Below are 20,086 nucleotides of genomic sequence, written 5' to 3'. Positions count from 1 at the left end.
ACTTCCCCCTCCTTCCTATCCTGCTCCTCCTTTTTACCTTGTGCCCTTCTCTCTCAGAGCGACTATCACTTGTCTCTTTTCCCCATGAGACCTTGAGCTCCTGCAGGGTTCAGTAAGGGCATCACCTGGGATAATTGTTCACCACAAAATTATTTTATTATTCAGTTAATTGGTTAATCAATTCTTTAATATTTAGGTTCTTCAAGTCCATTTTTTATGTCATCTATTCGTGGAACAATAATTGAAAACACATCTTCAACTGGGACTATAACACAAATTCCTTTTTTCCCTAAATATGAAGTGGAACTTGATTCTCATAGAAAAGTCATTCCTTACCCTGGAAAGGAACACATTGAGCGTGTTTTGGAAGAATATTCACATCAAGTCAAAGATTTGCAGAGAAGACTAAATGAAGTGAGTTGCAAATTGATTCTTTTGCTGTGCTCTTGGTGTAATCTTAGTGAAACTTGGATAGCTCAAAGTGTTATGCTTAATGACATTCAGCTGTTATTATAATTAATAATTGGTTCAAGCCTGCTGTGCTGCTATCATGATAGCAGGTTTTTCTTTTCAAAGTGGTGGTAGGGGATCGGATTTTAGATGTGTGTGTATACGTGATAGCTAAATAGTGTTTAGAAATTAATGCATAAACACTTCAAGTGGACCTTATGTAGAATCAAGCTGGATTTAGTCAGCTTTACAACTGCATGTTGGATCTGAGCAGTCTATAGCTTAGAGTCAAACTTGCACAGACGCCTTTATAATCTAACTTTTCCCTGTGCATTTTAGCCTCTTCTGCTACCTGCTCCTTATATATATCCTCCATTCTAGCAGTATCAAGCCACCTGCTCTTCCCTAGATGTACCATACAATTCTAGACCCTCATGCTTTTGCCAGATCATTGCCCCTTCTCTACCTGTCTACCTGGCAGTTCTTACTCTCAGTCAAGACTCAGCTCAAGCGTTTTTCTCTGAAACCTTTCCTCTGGACACGGGTAGGCGTGATTTCCTCTGTACAGTTATTGCTCCTTGTGCACACGTCTGTTGTAGTATTTAGTGCTTTTTATTGTATTACCAGTGCATTGTTCTGTCTCATCAGACTGTGTAAACACTTAAGAATTCTACAAGTTTATTAAGTGCTGAAAAAGATGTATCACTGTGTTATGTACAGAGGATGCAAAGATGAATAAGATAGGACTCATAAGTTCATAGTCTCGAAGGGAGGTGGCATATAAACACTGACAATACTTTATGATAAGTACACTAATAGAGATGGATTGATGATAGATAGGTGGGTGAGGCACAGAAATACCAATGAGGAATAGAAACAATGCCTTAATTAATTTTCCACATCTGTCCTCTGGCAGACTATGTGACACTTGACTGGCTCCCAATAAATTATTAATAGTTATATCAGTAAGTAAATAACAGGGTTATTTGGAGCCATAATATTTATCACAAACCTCCCATGTAACAGATATTATACTAGGTATTGGACATATAAAGACGGAAAAGATGTCTCCTTTTTATGTGCATGTTTACAGTCTCATGGCTGAGGTATTTAACATAGAAAGTGATAGTGACAGGATATGCCTCAGTGGGGTAAGCACTGATGCTAAATCTAATCAATGCTTTATCTTACTTGCCTCTTCCACAACATTTGACACATATGACAGTTGTTTTCATCTTGAAGCACTCTTTTCTCTTAGGTCTCTTGGAAGCACACTCTCCTAACTTTCCTCCAGCTCATTCTTTTTCAGTTTTCTTCTTCCAACAAAACCCTCCATAGACTGTAATAGTGATTTCCATGGCTTCTGTTGCCGTGTAGACTTCAGTGCCTGTTCAGTTTACACACCTGGTCAGACCTCTTAACTGGTCTCCACACCCAGTTAGTGTACCTGTGTTCCTCCTGGACGTTTCTGCTTGAAAGTTTTCTCAGGCTCCATAAACTCACCATTTCCAATTACACACCTGATTTTCCCCAAGCCTTTCTTCTAGCTTTTGTGTGGCGCTACATTTATACAGTTGCGGAGGGCAAAAACCTGATTCATTCTTGATACCTCTGCATTTTCCCTGACATGCACTTTACTGCCAAGTCTGTCCAGTGCACCTCATATATTTCTCAAATATGGTTTCATTTGCACTGTTACATTCCAAAGTTCAGACTATAGCCATCACCTGGACTATTAGAGAAAAAGATAGAGGGTCCCACCTTATAGTGGCTATATAAACACTGTGAACTGCAGAATCAGGTAGTCACCTTTTCTGTTTCCTTTGCTGTGTAGTTTTTGTTTTTCCTGTGGTTCCCAATTGCCTTTCTTTTTCCTTTATACTATTTACCTTTATCATATCCTTATTAAAAAAATCATATGGGTTTTCTATCATACCTTCCTTTAACCTAGGACTCTTTAGTTCTTTAGTCTAGATGGGTTTTTTCTTAGGTCTGTTGTATAACTAAAAAAAGTTTAAAAAAATATATTTTCTTGAGATTATTATCACTACTTTCCTGGTTGGAGCCATGATTTCCAGGATTTATTATTTTCCTTTTTCTTCTTTCTTGATTTATTTCTTCATTTAGTCAGAACACATCTTTAGAAACTTTAAGAAAAAGTATATGGGACATACATTGTGTGAATTTTTTTCATCCTGAAAATGACTTAAGCTGGATAAAGTTGAAAGTTATTTTCTTTCAATCCTTTGAAAATATTGTGTGCTCTTGCAGAGACTGAGAAGATGTCTGTCTGATTCTTGTTCCTTTGTAGATGATATTTTTTTACTTAGTTGAGATTCATCTTTGGAAACTTTAGGGTCTTTATCTCTGAAATTCCACTATAATGTACATAGGTGTAGATTTTCGTTTTTTTCATTCACTGTGCTAGCCCGAAAAGGGACTCAGTGGACCCTTTTGATCTATAGATTTGTGCCTTTCAGTTCAGTTCAGTCGCTCAGTCATGTCCAACTCTTTGCAGCCCTATGGACTGCAGCACACCAGGCTTCCCAGTCCATCACCAACTGCTGGAGCTTGCTCAAAATCATGTCCATCAGGTTGGTGATGCCATCCAACCATCTCATCCTCTGTCATCCCCTTCTCTTCCTGCCTTCAATTCTTCCCAGCATCAGGGTCTTGCCCAAGAGTCAGTTCTTTGTATCAGGTGGCCAAAGTATTGGAGTTGCAGCTTCACCATCAATCCTTCCAATGAATATTGAGGACTGATTTCCTTTAGGATGGACTGGTTTGATCTCCTTGCAGTCCAAGGGACTCTTGAGAGTCTCCTCCAACACCACAGTTCAAAAGCATCAGTTCTTCGGTGCTCAGCTTTCTTTATAGTCCAACTCTCACATCCATACATGACTACTGGAAAAACTGGAAAAACCATAGCTTTGACTAGACAGACCTTTGTTGGCAGACGTCTCTGCTTTTTAATATGCTGTCTAGGTTGGTCATAGCTTTTCTTCCAAGAATCAGGCATCTTTTAATTTCATGGCTCTGAAGAATTAAATTTTTTTTTTTCCTTTGACAGTTTCTTTCTCTGTTTTCTCAGTTCTCTCTTTTGGAAGCTCCAGTTGTCTAGGTTGAACCTCTGAATCTCTTATTTTTTCTTTCAAAAATTTTATCTACTTTTTCTACTTAAAGGGGCATTTCTTGACTTCCAACATTTCTATTGCAACTTTTTAGTTTTCTGTCGTATTTTTAATTTCCAGGAACCCTTTCTTCTCTGATCATAGTCCTATTCTTACTTTATAGCAAAAATGTCTTTCAAATTTCTCTCTAATACAAGTTTTTGGAAATGTTCTTCCACTGTTGCATTATCATTTTTTGTTTCTTTGAATCTTTTTTTCTGGGTATTTTCTCATTTGTTTCATCTTGGTCTCTTTTTTATTTTGTAATCTTCCTTCAAGTGTTCAGTGGTTTTTGGCTTTTTGTTCATACTCAAGAATGGACAGTAGGGGGAAAAAAAACCTGCTGGCAATCTGTCTATGGGAAGAACTTGATGGCTTTACTTTGGGATAATTAGATGGGATGTCAACTGTTACTCTGGGAGACCTCTCAGTGCCTGATTTTAGAGATCTTTGTGAATTTCTTTGTAGTAGAACACCTTGATTTTTGAATGGTACTTATCTGCTGCCAAGTTTTTTAAGTCAGTTTGAGGTGGGGGTTGACTTTTCTGTATACACAATTTCAACCACTTCTATCCTCAGGAATAGAGTTTATTCCTGTCTCTTTCTTGAGCTATAAGTCAGATTTGTTCTAGAAATGATGTTTTGGTTATAAAGTAAGTGGAATGAAAGGGGTATTCCAAAAATCTATGTTAGAAATGATTAATTAGGCCCCAGACAGTGGTGAAGGGGGAACGAAGTACACATAAGAACAAACAATTGAGGGACTTCCTGGTGATCCAGTGGTTAGGAATCTGCCTTTCAGTGCAGAGCACATGGGTTTGATTCTTGGTCAGAGAACTAAGATCCCACGTGTTACGGGGCAACTAAGCTGGCAAGCTGCAACTACTGAGGCCTCTGCTCTGGAGAGAAATTCACACACCACAGTGAAGAGCCCACGCGCCACAACTAAGGCTCAATGCAGCCAAATAAATATTAATAATTTCTTTAAAAAGACACAGAATTTTTTTTAAAAAAGTAAATGATTGGTATATAGATTTTTGGAAATTACTAGCTATAAGGAAATAGGTTCCTCTGATGAAGACTAATTTGCAGGACACTTTTTTTCCAGAGCAATGAATTGCATGAGAAACAAAAGTTTTACTTAAGACAATCAGTCATTGATTTGCAAACAAAACTTCAAGAGATGCAGATGGAGAGAGATGCCATGGCTGACATCAGGTTGGGCTTCTTTACCTGAAATTATTTTAAAATTTTACTTTTTCTAGAGTAAAATCACTTGTGTGAATCTGAGTTTTATCAATATTATTTCTTTTCTTTCATTTATTTCATAGACGAAGGGAGAGTCAGTCCCAGGAGGATTTACGAAATCAGCTTCAAAATACAGTTCATGAACTTGAAGCTGCCAAATGCCTTAAGGACGATATGCTGAAAGATAGCAGCACACAGATAGAGCAGCTAAGAAAGATGATGCTTAGTCATGAGGGAGTGCTTCAAGAAATCCGATCAGTCCTAGTTGACTTTGAAGAAGCCTCAGGCAAGAAAGTATTTGAACATGACAGCATGTCTACCATCCACTCCCGAAACATGGCCTCAGCTATTAGTAAAGTCCTAAGAGAATTAGACACAGAGATTTCTTATCTTAAAGGGAGGATATTTCCAGTAAGTGGTGAGAACACTATGTCAATTTTATATTAAAATTCATTAAGACACTAGTATAAGGCATATAATTTTCTTAAACTCTTCAAAGTAAGCCAAGTTCTCATTTTTGTTCTCTAAAATAGTGGAAGTTACTTCCAGAGTGGTCTTTCCTAATAAAGGGAGCTAAACTTGTCTCATGAGTTTCATGAGTATAACCACTGTAAAAGATTTAATAAAATACAGTGATAGAATGTATCTGATTTTAGTATTCCTTCTATTTGTGTCTTTCTAAAGCATTCCTTTAGTTAGAAAATCTCTAAATTTTCCAGGCTTTAGATTTACCAGTTCGTCAATCAATATTTCTTTTTTATAACCAGGTAGAGGATCAGCTTGAAGCACTGAAATCTGAATCACAAAACAAAATGGAACTACTTCTTCAACAACATCAAGATCGGTAGGTTTCTGGCTGAGGTATAGAAGATCATAGTGAAACTATAGCACAAGTCTACGATCTCTCTTCAGCAATTCCAATATCTAAAAAGCTCTAAAACACAGATTTTTTTTTCCCCCCATAGATTTGTAGGAAACTCATGTTAATGAAAAATGTATTCTGACACTTATTTGAAAAGTAGGGAAGATGTCATTCAAGACTGTTGTAAAAGGTGTTTGAATTAGTGATGAGGCTCAACTCCCAGTCCAACATGGGCAAATGGGGATTCATAGCCAAGAAGCAGGGTGAGGGGGTCATTGGGTGGAAAATTACTTGGAGGAGGCATGGGGTGTGAGGTTCTCACTAAACTGACTTAGCAAAGTTCTTACTAAGCCTAGGCTTCTAAGTGCCAAGAGGCATCTGACTACAATTTGGTCAAGGTTAGATACTATGTCAGTTTTGTTGGCAAAACCTAATCTGAGCTAATGTTAAGCTTTTTATAGTCTTCATGATTTACTGTGAATATTTAAAAACCTACCATTGCATTAGTGATGTCTGGCTTCTGAGACACTTTCATAGATCTCTCTTGGGAAGTCACATGATACTTAATACTATTCTTTATTACCATCATAATATTTTTTAAAAATTCTGAATTCCAAAGCCTGACTGGCTCCCAAAGGATTTGGATAAAGGATTCTGTATCCAGCTTAAATACTTGTCATCAGTTCAGTTCAGTTGCTCAGTCGTGTCCGACTCCTTGCAACACCATGGACTGCAGCATGCGAGGCCTCCCTGTCCATCACCAACTCCCAGAGCTAGATACTTGTCATAAAAAGAATAATATAGACAAAGCTAAAACAAAATACCAAATATGAGTGTTGAAAATCATTAATTTTTAGAATAATTCATTATTAGGCAAAATCTGTATCAAATAACTATCACCACATTCTTTCTATAGGATTGAACAGTTAATAAGTGAACATGAAGCTGAAATAACAGGACTCACCGAGAAAGCTAGCAGTGCTCGGAGCCAAGCCAACAGTATCCAGAGTCAATTGGAAATCATTCAGTATGTGTGTCCTGGTGGTTTGAAGTTGATAGCTATTTATCTTCATTTTATTTTTTGATTTTTGTTCTAAGATCTTTTTTTAAAATGCTTAATAGTTGATTCTACAAGAAAGTGAAACTTTTGTAACATTCAAGTAAATGGAAAAGATTATTTAACATATGGATAATACTTTATAACCATATTAGAAGTATTATGGCAAGTATTTGGGCCTCTTGGGGTTTGGATGTTTTAATTTTTGTCTACATTTCAACTGATTGGATAAAACAAACACACACTATATATCTGTGTGTGTGTGTGTGTGTGTGTGTAGATGGGCTTCCCAGGTGGCTCAATAGTAAAGAATCCACCTGCCAATGCAGGAGACACAGGAAACATGGGTTTGATCCCTGGGTCAGGAAGATCCACTGGGGGAGGAAATGGCAAGCCATTCCAGTATTCTTGCCTGGAAAATCCCATGGACAGAGGGTCCCAGAGGCTATAGTCTATGGGGTCACAAAGAGTCAGACATGACTGAGTGACTGAGCATGCACATGTGTGTAAATATATATAAATTATACATATAAGTCAATGGGTTTGCAAGGAGTCAGACATGACTTAGTGACTAACAACATACAAATAATTTTATAATTTGCATTCCCATGTTGAAACTTTTTATATGGACATTTTCAGTCATACAGAGATAAAATTGTAAAATGAACTCCTGTGTATGCATCATCTATGTTTAACAGTTAACATTTTGAACTTAAGCCTTTAGTAACCAATTTGAAAGATAAAAGACTAGTGGCTATATTAAATAATTAGTGAAAGTACCTAAAAGCTAGAGCGCCCTTAGGTATCACACTTACTCTTAGTTTGCTAATTGCCCTTGTTGTTCAGTTGCCAAGTCATGTCCAATTCTTTGTGACCCTGTGGACTGTTGCACACCAGGCCACCATCTCCCAGAGTTAACCCAAGTTCATGTCCACTGAATCAGTGATGCCATCCAACCATCTCATCCTCTGTCATGCTCTTTTCCTTCTGCCTTAGATCTTGTTTGCTCTTATTCCCTCTTTAAACCCTTCTTAGAGAGCAAGCAAGAAACCAAAACTCAATGTATATGCGCCAACTCAGTGACCTGGAATCTACTGTTTCTCAACTACGTTCTGAATTAAGGGAAGCCAAAAGGATGTATGAAGACAAGGTGAGTTTAAATTTTGCTGTTCTGCTTCCAGAGACTATTATACACAGAATCAATTAGATAGTTTTTAATGGTTTATTTGAAAATGAGGAATCAAAGCAACCATTTAAAAGCAGTTTATAAGATGGATGCTAAATATCTACATGTTAAATTATAAACAGTGTTTGCCCAAATCAGTTCGTTCTTAGAAAAGTTTCCTGCATACTTCAAGCAAGTTTCTAAAAAATTAAAGGATAACATCATTTAAATTACTGCTACAGTGTTTAGCTTTTGCAAGTACTTGGCACCAGCTGATCTCCCCCTCCCACTGAATACTTTAGGCTATTTCTTTCCTTACGTCAATTCCCCCTTATTAATCATTGTAAAGCTTACAAACTGAATTCACTTCAAGATTACTCTGAATAAAAAATAATTAGCAAGCTAAATCTTTATCTCTTATCACACGGTTCCTATTAAAACTAGACATTAATTAATATTTACTACAGTATTCTGTTCTCTCAGTTTCCATAGCTAAAAAGAAACTATTTTCATTATCAACCAATCTTTTGGAGCTTAGGTTTTTGTTGATTTCAAGGACACAAAATAGTATCCTGTTTTGTGAATACCACCTTTCACCTCCAACATGCCCTAGTTTGGAAGATAAATCCTTTAGATAATCATCCTACCTATAAGAGAACCTCAGGTCTAACCCCTTATAGCCAATTTTTTTACTCCTTAGTTGATTGGGAAAAAATAGAGTATAAGAAAGCTGACAGATTTTCTTTATAACATAATCCAGTTCTACAGGGTAATGGTACAAGGGGAAAAGCTCCTTATGGGAAGAGGCAGTTGAAAAATTGCAGCACTAATTCTTCCAGATATTTTCCTGCCTTTGGGCAACCCCTCCTTTCATTATCACTGTCACCCCTGTGCTGGTCACAGGAGGGGGCTCTTTCTCCTCGGTTCTCTAGTTCAAGACTTCAATTTTAGTTAGTTGTTGCAGAGCTAAAAGTAGGATAGAAAATTTAGACATGATCTTGCTATAAAGGTCTAAACAATAAAGAGTAACATGAAACTGTATAATCTCAGTTTTGAGATTTGGATCCTCTACAGGGGCTTTCAAACATTTTTGATCTCTACCCACACCAAGAAATCTAGTTTTCCGTATGATCTAGGGCACGCAGATACAATCGAAGTACACTTCACAAAACAATACTTACGACACTGGCTTTTTTTCTTCTCTTCAGATACTGATTTGACGCCCACTAAAATTGATTTCACGTTTTCCTGGTGGGTTGCAGTGTGAACAGCACTGCTCTCGAAAACCTCTTCCTTAGCTCTTGGCCTTGATTCTTCTGGGGGGTCATTTCAACCACTGCCACCTAGAAGTAGCCTTCAGGAGCCTTAGACTTCTTAAAGGCTAAATCCAAGAAACAAAAGCCCAGACAGAAATATTTGTTCTTTCCTGCTTCTCTGAGGCCTGCCTTTTGTGTTCAAGTTCAGGATGGACTTTTCCCCTGAAGATGGAGAACAGGAACATCCACCCCATTCTGGGCAGATCAAGCCTATACAATGACTGATATTCATCATACTCAACCCATTCTGAAAAGATTTAATTTTCATTGTTTATTGACAAACCCTTTGAAAAGCCACAAAATACTAAATAGTAAGACTTGACTCACCTCTCTATCTTACATAATTTGAAATTAATATAGCTTTCCATTTGTAATGTTGCTTGGAAACAGCCTCTTCATAAGCTGTCACCCAATTGTTTGCTAATCTGCATGTTTCTGATGTGTAACACTGTGCTGATCAACCTAAGTTTGGGCATGGTAGGAGATTTTAACAAATACTGACATCTTAATGGTACAAAAATAGTTTTTGTTTTTATAAACACCTCTCTCTTTAGCATTGTAGAAGCATTAGCCCCAGATAAATGACTGAAACCTTTTATATGAGGGTTTTGAGGTCATATAGATGCAAACATAATACTAAAATCATTGTCTTACCTTGCTCTATTGTAAACAGTTGATCATGAAGAATTTTTACAGTCTTAAACAGTCAACATTATTGGAAAAAAGGGGGGTATATTAGTTTAATTAATTTTAATCCAGATCACTGAGACTTTTAGTAAAACGTATTAAGCCTAATCGAGTTGGCACCTAGGATCTCTATCAGATCAGATCAGATCAGATCAATCACTCAGTCGTGTCCGACTCTTTGCGACCCCATGAATCGCAGCACGCCAGGCCTCCCTGTCCATCACCAACTCCCGGAGTTCACTCAGACTCACGTCCATCGAGTCAGTGATGCCATCCAGCCATCTCATCCTCTGTCGTCCCCTTCTCCTCCTGCCCCCAATCCCTCCCAGCATCAGAGTCTTTTCCATTGAGTCAACTCTTTGCATGAGGTGGCCAAAGTATTGGAGTTTCAGCTTTAGCATCATTCCTTCCAAAGAAATCCCAGGGCTAATCTCCTTCAGAATGGACTGGTTGGATCTCCTTGCAGTCCAAGGGACTCTCAAGAGTCTTCTCCAACACCACATTTCAAAAGCGTCAATTCTTTGGTGCTCAGCCTTCTTCACAGTCCAACTCTCACATCCATACATGACCACAGGAAAAATCATAGCCTTGACTAGATGAACCTTTGTTAGCAAAGTAATGTCTCTGCTTTTGAATATGCTATTTAGGTTGGTCATAACTTTCCTTCCAAGGAGTAAGCGTCTTTTAATTTCATGGCTGCAGTCACCATCTGTAGTGATTTTGGAGCCCAGAAAAATAAAGTCTGACACTGTTTGCACTGTTTGCCCATCTATTTCCCATGAAGTGGTGGGACCGGATGCCGTGATCTTCATTTTCTAAATGTTGAACTTTAAGCCAACTTTTTCACTGTCCACTTTCACTTTCATCAAGAGGCTTTTGAGTTCCTCTTCACTTTCTGCCGTAAGGGTGGTGTCATCTGCATATCTGAGGTTATTGATATTTCTCCCGGCTATCTTGATTCCAGCTTGTGCTTCTTCCAGTCCAGCGTTTCTCATGATGTACTCGGCATAGAAGTTAAATAAGCAGGGTGACAAAATACTCCTTTTCCTATTTGGAACCAGTCTGTTGTTCCATGTCCAGTTCTAACTGTTGCTTCCTGACCTTCATACAAATTTCTCAAGAGGCAGATCAGGTATTCTGGTATTCCCATCTCCTTCAGAATTTTCCACAGTTTATTGTGACCCACATAGTCAAAGGCTTTGGCATAGTCAGTAAAGCAGAAATAGATGTTTTTCTGGAACTCTCTTGCTTTTTCCATGATCCAGCGGATGTTGGCAATTTGATCTGTGGTTCCTCTGCCTTTTCTAAAACCAGCTTGAACATCAGGAAGTTCACGGTTCACATAATAGTAACTTGCTTTAGTCAAGGAACACTGAGAGATGATTATCCTGCCATGTAAATACATATTTTAATGTACTCTGACCTGAAAAGCATTTAAAATACATGGTGTAAAAAAAAAATGCATGGTGTAACTAAGCAAAGAAGATCAGACACATTAATGAAAGTATTTTATTTTGTGTTCATGAAAATTTCTATTGTTATGAAATGTTTTTGTTGTGATAAATTGAATGTAGAATTAAAAAAAAAACACAGATTCCTTTGTTTAATTTCTTTTATTTTCATTTACCTTGACATTTAATAGGCTAAAGCCTATTAAAACCTTAAAATCTTAAATCAAATCTTAAAGTTGTATTTTTCCACTGCTGCTGTACATTTAATATATACAATATATACTGCCCAAATAACAATAAGGAAAAAATACAGCTATGATTAAAAGCGAGATTTGTGGGAAGAGAGACTTATGATTTAAGAGTATATTGATATTATACATCAACATATTTTATGAGAGGCAGGCAGTGTTAGTATTTTCTCCTGAGGGTCAGATTCCTTCAGAAAAAATATTTATTATTTTTAAAAATTGATTACATCACAGGTCTGAACAACTTTCCCAACTAGAATGCATAAGTATAGAGAAAACTTGTTTAGCCAGACAAATGTCTCTTCAGATAAGCAAAAGTATTTTCATACTGATGAAAAGTGATATTTCAAAGAAGACTGTAGACATAGCTTTCAGACATACAAAAGTGTCTTACTGTAATATTTTTCTATTCTTCTCTTTCCATTTTAGGAGAACCTCCAGAATTCCCCTTTACGAATTTGGACCAGTAGAAGCTGTCACTATTGGCTCTGTAGATTTGGCTTTACTCTTAACTTTCGCTTTTTGATAACAAAAATATCTCACAGTCTTGATTCTGAGTTTACTTTTCCTACTTTGAAAGCATTTGGGGCTGAACTTCCTACTCAAAAAGTGAAGTTGTAGTAGCACTGGCTGGAGCTATACCCTGTGCAGGGAGATTCTATGCAAATCTCTGCATAGTTCTGCCAATGCACCTCTATGCTGACCAGCAGCATTCCTTAATATCCCAGAACTGTGTATTTTTGAGCACAGAAAACGAGATAACAATTTGGCACAATTGGTGATATCTAAAATCACTGTACGATTATAATGAGATCCCAGTACTTATTTGTCCGGTGATCCAAAACAAAAAGTAGATTCATAGATGGTGAAAGGGAAAACCAGTGCTGCTATTTAAAAAGAAACGAAAAAGAAAAGAACTAATACATCTCAGATGTCAGTATTTATTCTCAACATTTTAAAAGGCTTTTTCTTCATAGTGTTTTTTTACAGCTGTTTGTATCAGCTCAGCTGCTACTTCAATGGTTTTCCCTTTCACTCTCCATTTATCTTTTTGATTGATTAATATAAATATTTTTACTTTTAAAAAGTGAAAGGTAAAAGCAGAGCTATAGCAGTTGAGTCAGTACTGACAACTACAAAACTAATGTTCCTGCGGGGTCTGGAGGAACGTCTGATACTTAGATGGAAAGATACAAGTTGATTCTTTTTCTTTTTTCTTTTCAAAATTTGGTCTCATAAAATTTAACATTAAATGATTATCCAGAATTTCTTAAAAAGTGAAAACAGACATAAAATAGCAAGTCTTAATTTAAGCTTTTAAACCACACAAATACTTTGCTCAAAGATAGAAATGGTTTTACACCAGACTAGGAGTCTAAAATGTTCGTTTTAGTCATATGAGTAACTTTTAAAATTGAAAGCATTCTTGTTAAATTTAGAGCTCAAATATGGTTCCTTTGAAAATACAGAATTTCAGCTTTATTAATACTGATCTTATGTGAAAAAATATTAGAAGCAGAATTGAAAGGAATTTGAAAGATCATCTATAATACTTTTTTCAAATTATAGATGTATAATTTAGACTCAAATTACAGACTCAGAGAGCTTATGTGACAGAAGCTGGTTCAGAACCAGGCTGTTTGACTCTCAACCAGATCATATTGCCTTTCTGATCACATTTGTCTAACCATAGTAAGAGTTGATGTTTTTTTCCCTCAGTATTCTTAATGTCTGTACTAAGTGTGCTGAGTTAGTCTTTCCTGATAATAGTAGAGGTGAAGAGGTTGTTTCAGCTGATAGTACTCATTTGTCTTAGGAAGCTGCTTGTGTCCCTGAGGATGAATTGTTATAGGAGCACAAGAGTGAAAGCAATTTTTTATAGGTTTGTTAGAATCTATGAGCTCATTTCTATCGGTCATCTAATGTTTTACCTAATTCCTGTGAAATACTTTTTTGTATAAAACATGGGATCAATTACAAAGTCAGTTTTGAAATATATCCAATGTAAATATTAACATTTATATTCACATTCCTGTAGGTTGTGATACTACTCTGTTGGTAAATGTGAAACTATTTGATAGTCCTGTATTAGTATGCTCTTAAGTCATGTATGTATGTATGTAAATAAAGACATATATATGTATACACACCCATCTATGTATTCATCCTTACCATTTATCAGAGATAGTTACATATACATGTTTATATGTAATATAATTAACATATATGCACCAAATTAATAAATGAAGATCTTAAATGAACTTAGACCAACTTAAAATAGTGTCACGAAATGTTAGTCTTGCTCGTATGTTCTCTAAGAAGATTTAAGCACAGTTCCATCCAAACCAGTCAGTAAGTTTTATTCTCGACTGGATTTGGAAGCCTATTCAGTAGATGCGTTAGAAGTAAGGAATATGTAGCATTTATGCAGACATGAAAGGTTTGTTATTATTGGAAATTGGTGATGAAATGTTATTGTAGGTATCACATTAAAGATCAGGTATCACTATATAACACTCAGTATCAGTAGTTTTTCATTACTTTAATATCTGGGACTAAGTAGTGAGTTTATGTAGCTGTGCTCAAATATAAACTCAGAATCTCCATTGTCTAAGATCTTAACCTCGTAGCCTGAAGCCCCAGGTTAAGAGCTGTAGAGATGATGTTTACAGCGATGGCCCTTCTGGCATATGTCATAGAAATGCATGGTCACACAGATCTGACAGCTGCCTGTCTGTAAGAGAGAACTACATCTATACAGTTCTTTAAATTAATATTCTTATCCCATTTGATAGTTAGAAAAAATGAGAATTGTATTATTTTATATATATATATATATATATATATATATATATATATATATATTTGTGTATCCTTCCAAAATAGGGTGACTAACAGTGACAATAACTATAAACTTGTTACCATTCATTGTTTTATAGTCAGTGCCTTTATTTTTGAAACTGATGTTCTGAAACAAAATAGCACTTCTAAGTATAATATAGTTAATTTGTGTGGGCTATGTAGAATATTCTTTATGCCACATAAAGCTTCCTTAAATACCAAATTATAGAACTCATTTTCACAGAAGATAGATTTTGAATAGTGTGATCATGAGAGTGACATATTACAGACAATGGCTAAATCTCACAGTACCAAGTATTTCATTTTGGTCAATTTGTCTGGCTGAATTCTACATAGATTTTAAGTTTAGAAAACTTTGCAAAATACATGACAATTTTGTCTACAAAATACATCACAAAATGAACTCTTATTTTTGCCCCTCAAATGATACCATTGCCTCAAATAATACTGTTTGTTTTCCAAAGACTATATTTATTTTATATTATTCATTGACGTAGTCAGATTGATTTGTGCTTTCCTTGTAGATAGAAGAGCTGGAGAAGCAGTTAGTTCTCGCAAACTCAGAGCTAACTGAAGCACGGACGGAACGTGATCAGTTCAGTCAGGAATCTGGAAATCTGGACGACCAACTTCAAAAGCTCTTGGTAAGAAGGTGCTCTGAAATATGAATGAGATTAATTCTGGGAAGTTTTACCACAGTATTTCACAAAACTAGTTTAAAATTCCAAATTTTACAACATGTCTGTACATTTACACACAACACAGCATCCTGGACACTATTCAAGTTTTACGTGTGAAATATAATATTGTATACTTTAAGCACAACTCTTAGGGCTTACAAGTTGGGTGAAGGTGATCTTTGAACAGCCATAGTCTTTCCGTTAGGTACTGTGTTCTGCTAAACTGAAGTAGGGTTGAGCGTTCATTTCAAAGCCAAACAACATTCAAAACACATACAAATCATGTGTAAAGAAAAGTTAAATGCAAATTTAGGTAAGAAAATTTTTGTAGGAAGAGAAGAGGATTCCGACGGTAGTGAAGCAGCTTCTGCCCTCCGTTAGGGGTACTACAGGCTGAGAAATTTAGGAAAGGCGATGTTGGTACCCCTTCCTGTGATATTTTTTAGGGTTCCTGTAGAACAGGATTCTCTCCCCACCAAACCTTACCTCAGGCTACAAGGCCCTCAGCTGCCAGAGAGTCCTTCACAGGCTAACCGGGGCTTGATCAGCACACACTCAAGGGAGAGCTGACTCTAAAACTGCGGGATAATCCTCACTTCTCTCCCTCCTGTTGCATGTTTCCCAGCATCCTCATATCTAATCTGGGGTCTAGTCCATTGAGAGTTACTTGTAATGCTAGAAATTATAAGTAAACAAAATGTTAGTTTTCTATGAAATCATTGTTTTTTATCTAAAATAATTAAGAATCCAATTCCAAATCGAAGTCTTGTCAAATCACATAGAAACTCCAAAGATGATGTAAGGAGAAAAAGAGTTTGAAAACCAATGTGTAACACGAGGGGGAAGGCTGACGTCCCTTCTTGTAGGCCGACCTACATAAACGAGAGAAGGAGCTGAGTCTGGAGAAGGAGCAGAACAAGAGGCTGTGGGACCGGGACACGGGCAACAGCATCACCATCGACCACCTGCGGCGGGAACTGGACGACAGGAACATGGAGGTGCAGCGCCTGGAGGCCTTGCTCAAGGCCATGAAGAGCGAGTGTCAGGGCCAGATGGAGCGGCAGGTGAGGCCGGGCCTCCCCCGGTGAGAGCTGTGGGCTCTGAGAGCAAGATATGTAAACTGGGTGTTTATTTCTATGGTTCCGACCTCTTGTTAAATTTCAGATGTTAAACTTCATCTCGCTTTTGTCCATTGTTGAGTAATGAAACTCCCATCCAGTGGCCTTTTCATTTCACCTGGAAATTGGTAACCTAATAATTCCTAGTAATAGAAAAGCATCAGACCATAGGGAGATCTGAGCTTCATCTGAGATCTGTGGCTCAGATGTAAAAGAATCTGCCTGCAATGTGGGAGGCCTGGGTACGATCCCTGGATTGGGAAGATCCCCTGGAGGAGGGCATGGCAACCCACTCCAGTATTCTTGCCTGGAGAATCCCCACGGACAGTGGACCCTGGTGGGCTACAGTTCGTGGGGTTGCAAAGAGTCGGACACGACTGAGCAACTAAGCACATAGGGAGATCTGAGGAAAAGCAGTGTTGAAGGTTTCCAGTAGATTTTTTTGTTTCCCCTTCCCCAGAGAGGCTTTTCCCTCCTTACCTCCCAAACTGATGAGGAATGATACATACGCACTCCAGTTCAGCACACCAGGAGTGACATGTGGAGTGCTGTGTGAGCACCAGTGTACCTTCAAGACAGGAAGGACATAGTTTCAATGCCTGCCATATTTGCCATGGAGACACAAAAAGCGTCCCACAAAAGAGCTTCCTCAAATGAAAAAGCAAACCAAAGGGACCACCCTTGGCCGAGACCCAGGCAAAGCCATCTTCCTATTCTCTGGTCCAACCTGGGCAGGAGGAAAGCTGCAAGGAGCACGTGGAGGTCAGAATCTTGCGCTGTGCTGTGCCGAGTCGCTCAGTCGTGTCTGACTCTGCGACCCCATGGACTGTAGCCCACGAGGCTTCTCTGTCCATGGGATTCTCCAGGCAAGAATACTAGAGTGGGTTGCCATGCCCTCCTCCAGGGGATCTTCCCAACCCAGAGATTGAACCCAGGTCTCCCGCATTGTGGGCAGATTCTTTACCATCTAAGCCACCAGGGAAGCTGAAGAGTACTAGAGTGGGTCGCCTATCCCTTTTCCAGGGGATCTTCCCAACCCAGGAATCGAACCAGGGTCTCTTGCATTGCAGGCAGATCCTTTACTGTCTGAGCCACCAGGGAAGCCCAATTAGAATCTTACTCTTCTCCAAACAAGGACCAGAGAATGTGAATGTACATTGGATAAAAGCCATCATTCACTTTTCCCTCAAAGGTAGAATTAAGGAAGAGGGAAACAGAAAGGATAGCTGTCTTCACTCTTACCCACTTTCCACTGTTGCCAGTGTCATCCTAATATAAATTGCCGTGGAAAACTTCCTCAGAGGACACTAGCCAAGCTCGTCCCCACCCTACAACATCATTCTGGATGAGCATTGTTATTTAATTAAGGTCTCTCCACCTTGATCTAATTAACACAAGTTTGTCTGCTGTCTGTATGAAGTTCTGAGAGCAAAACAGTTGGAGGTACTGTCATATTCATGATTTCACTTTCTTGAGCTAACTTGTCAGATCTCTTGAGACCTCTCCCTGTCTGCCTAAATCCATGAAATTCTTCTTTAACAATCAGATGGCAGCCATTCAAGGAAAGAATGAAAGTCTAGAAAAAGTGTCCTCCTTGACTGCTCAGCTTGAATCCACCAAAGAGATGCTCCGCAAAGTGGTGGAAGAGTTGACAGCCAAGAAGATGACCCTGGAGAGCTCGGAGAGGACCGTGTCGGACCTGACAGCTTCCCTCCAGGAAAAGGAGCGAGCCATCGAGGCCACCAATGCAGAAATCACGAAGCTGCGCTCCCGGGTGGACTTGAAGTTGCAGGAGCTGCAGCACCTGAAGAATGAAGGGGATCACCTCCGAAACGTGCAGACAGAGTGTGAGGCCCTCAGGCTGCAGATGGCAGAGAAGGACAAAGTGATCGAGATCCTGCGACAGCAGATTGAGAACATGACGCAGTTGGTGGGCCAGCACGGGCGGACGGCCGGTGCTATGCAAGTGGAGAAAGCTCAGCTGGAGAAGGAGATCAATGATAGGAGGCTGGAGCTACAGGAAGTTAAGGTCTGTAGAGTGTCTTGGTGGTTTAGCTTCTGAAATATCTTTTTTTCTCCCATAAGTCTGACCTAATTGACCAGAAGTAGGTTCTGTGAAGATAGTTATAGACACTCCAAAATTGTTTGCAAGTGTTTTTGTCAGTGTGCATGTGTGCTTTTGTGAGAAAGTTTTCCACACTTTTCTTAAATTCCATAAGTGGCCCCCAAATGGTTCAGAAGTGCTGATACAAAAGAGAAAAATCAGAAAATCCAGCTTCTTTATAAAGTCTGTCCTGATCCCGTAGTTTGAGAAAGCATTTTGTCCCCATTCAGACAGACCTAAATTTGAACCCCGTCTCACCACTCGGTAACTGTAAAGCACTAGACTGTTTGCTGAATGTTCGCGTCTATGTCTGTAAACCAAAATACCCCGAATCTTGTTGGATTATTTGAGGCTTAAATGAGAAAGTATATATCAAGGATTTAGCTTGGTTCCTGGTCTGTGAAGACGTTTAGAAAATATGAGTTCCCTTCCTCCATTCCACTCTCCACCTGAACCTTACCGTACTGCGTTTGTACCTCTTACAGCCTGGGTCACATTCTCTATTACGCTGTGTATGCGCACGCACGCACACGCCTGGGGTATGTGGTGTGTGCGTGTGTGTGTGTGTGTATGTGTAAATAGCAATTTCTCCTCTTCCCTGTAAGACTGAAGATTTCTTCAAGCAGGGCACACATCTTCATCTTTGTACCCCTGCCCCTGACTTTGTGCCATGTACCCAGAAGGTGCTCAGTAAATATTTATCAGAATTTAAAACTATTGAATGAATTTTTAAAAATTCAGTTTTCCCAAGCTTTATATTACTTTTATCTGCCATGGTAGCTAGTAGGAAACAAATCACATGTAATTAATTTTTTCTTTCAGTTTTGTTGGAATATAATTGACATACAATACTATATGAGTTTAAGGGATACAGCATAATGGCTTAATTTACACATATTGTGCAATGATTACAGCAATAAGATAACATCTATCATCTCATATAGATACAAAAAAACAATATTTTTTCCCTTATGATGATTTATGACAAAGAAAGGATCTAAAAATCAGCAAAGGGGAAAATTCTCCCAAAGGAAACCAGGCATAAGCCTCCTCCCCTGCAGCTGGGCACAAGATGCTTAACCCCGCCATCAATAAGTTGTGACAACATGTGTCAGATGTTGCCAGCCAGGGGGTTCATCAGAGGCTCAGTGGGCAGAGTTTTTATACTGGGAGCTGATCGTATAGGCTGTCCTTACCAGGGAGGGGAATAGAGTCTTCTGAAAGGAAAGCAAGGGTCCAGCGTAAATTGTTTCTCTTGAAGAACAGTTTTTAGGCAGAATGGGTTAGACTGATGGGACCCCCCTCCCCAAATTCAAATTTTCAGTACCTCCAAGAACCACCCTGACTAGAAGCTTTCATCGGGGCAGTGGTCAGGCTCTCTTCCACACACCACCTTAGCTCCTGTAGCAGCCCCCTCCCTGTGTTCATTCTCCACCCTCTCACCTTTTCAGTTCTTTTTCCGTCATTATTGTCATCTGGTTATTCAATATTTGTTGTTGTCTGTCTCCTTTCACGAGAATGGAAAAACCCTATGAGGACAAGGACGTTGTTTACTGCTATACACGGCCAGGGCAGGGGGAGCCTGGTGGGGGAGCTGCCATGGGAGTAAAACCTGAGTAGGTGCTCACCTAGGGCCTTACCTGCACACCATCCTCAGCGTGTAAAATG

At 38.6% G+C, this 20,086-nt stretch overlaps 1 protein-coding gene across 12 annotated transcripts in view; it reads left to right on the top strand.

Annotated features, from left to right (window-relative positions):
• The window catches only part of CCDC158 (coiled-coil domain containing 158), an 83,326-nt gene that overhangs the window by 19,242 nt on the left and 43,998 nt on the right, over nt 1-20,086 (top strand). For 11 of the 12 annotated variants that reach the window (XM_061420528.1, XM_061420526.1, XM_061420525.1 and 8 more), the window contains 9 exons: nt 197-414; nt 4,729-4,838; nt 4,952-5,279; nt 5,636-5,712; nt 6,647-6,757; nt 7,823-7,937; nt 15,041-15,160; nt 16,063-16,260; nt 17,861-18,343. In XM_061420528.1, coding sequence (XP_061276512.1) covers nt 197-414; nt 4,729-4,838; nt 4,952-5,279; nt 5,636-5,712; nt 6,647-6,757; nt 7,823-7,937; nt 15,041-15,160; nt 16,063-16,260; nt 17,861-18,343 — 1,760 coding nt within the window. The remainder of the gene's footprint in view (nt 1-196; nt 415-4,728; nt 4,839-4,951; nt 5,280-5,635; nt 5,713-6,646; nt 6,758-7,822; nt 7,938-15,040; nt 15,161-16,062; nt 16,261-17,860; nt 18,344-20,086) is intronic. The other variant, XM_061420534.1, reaches the window with a different exon arrangement.

This window comes from Bos javanicus, chromosome 6 (assembly GCF_032452875.1).
Source record: "Bos javanicus breed banteng chromosome 6, ARS-OSU_banteng_1.0, whole genome shotgun sequence".
Taxonomy (NCBI): Eukaryota; Metazoa; Chordata; class Mammalia; order Artiodactyla; family Bovidae; genus Bos; species Bos javanicus.
The sequence above is the reverse complement of the archived record's forward strand: the minus strand, read 5'-3'. Positions and strand labels throughout refer to the sequence as shown.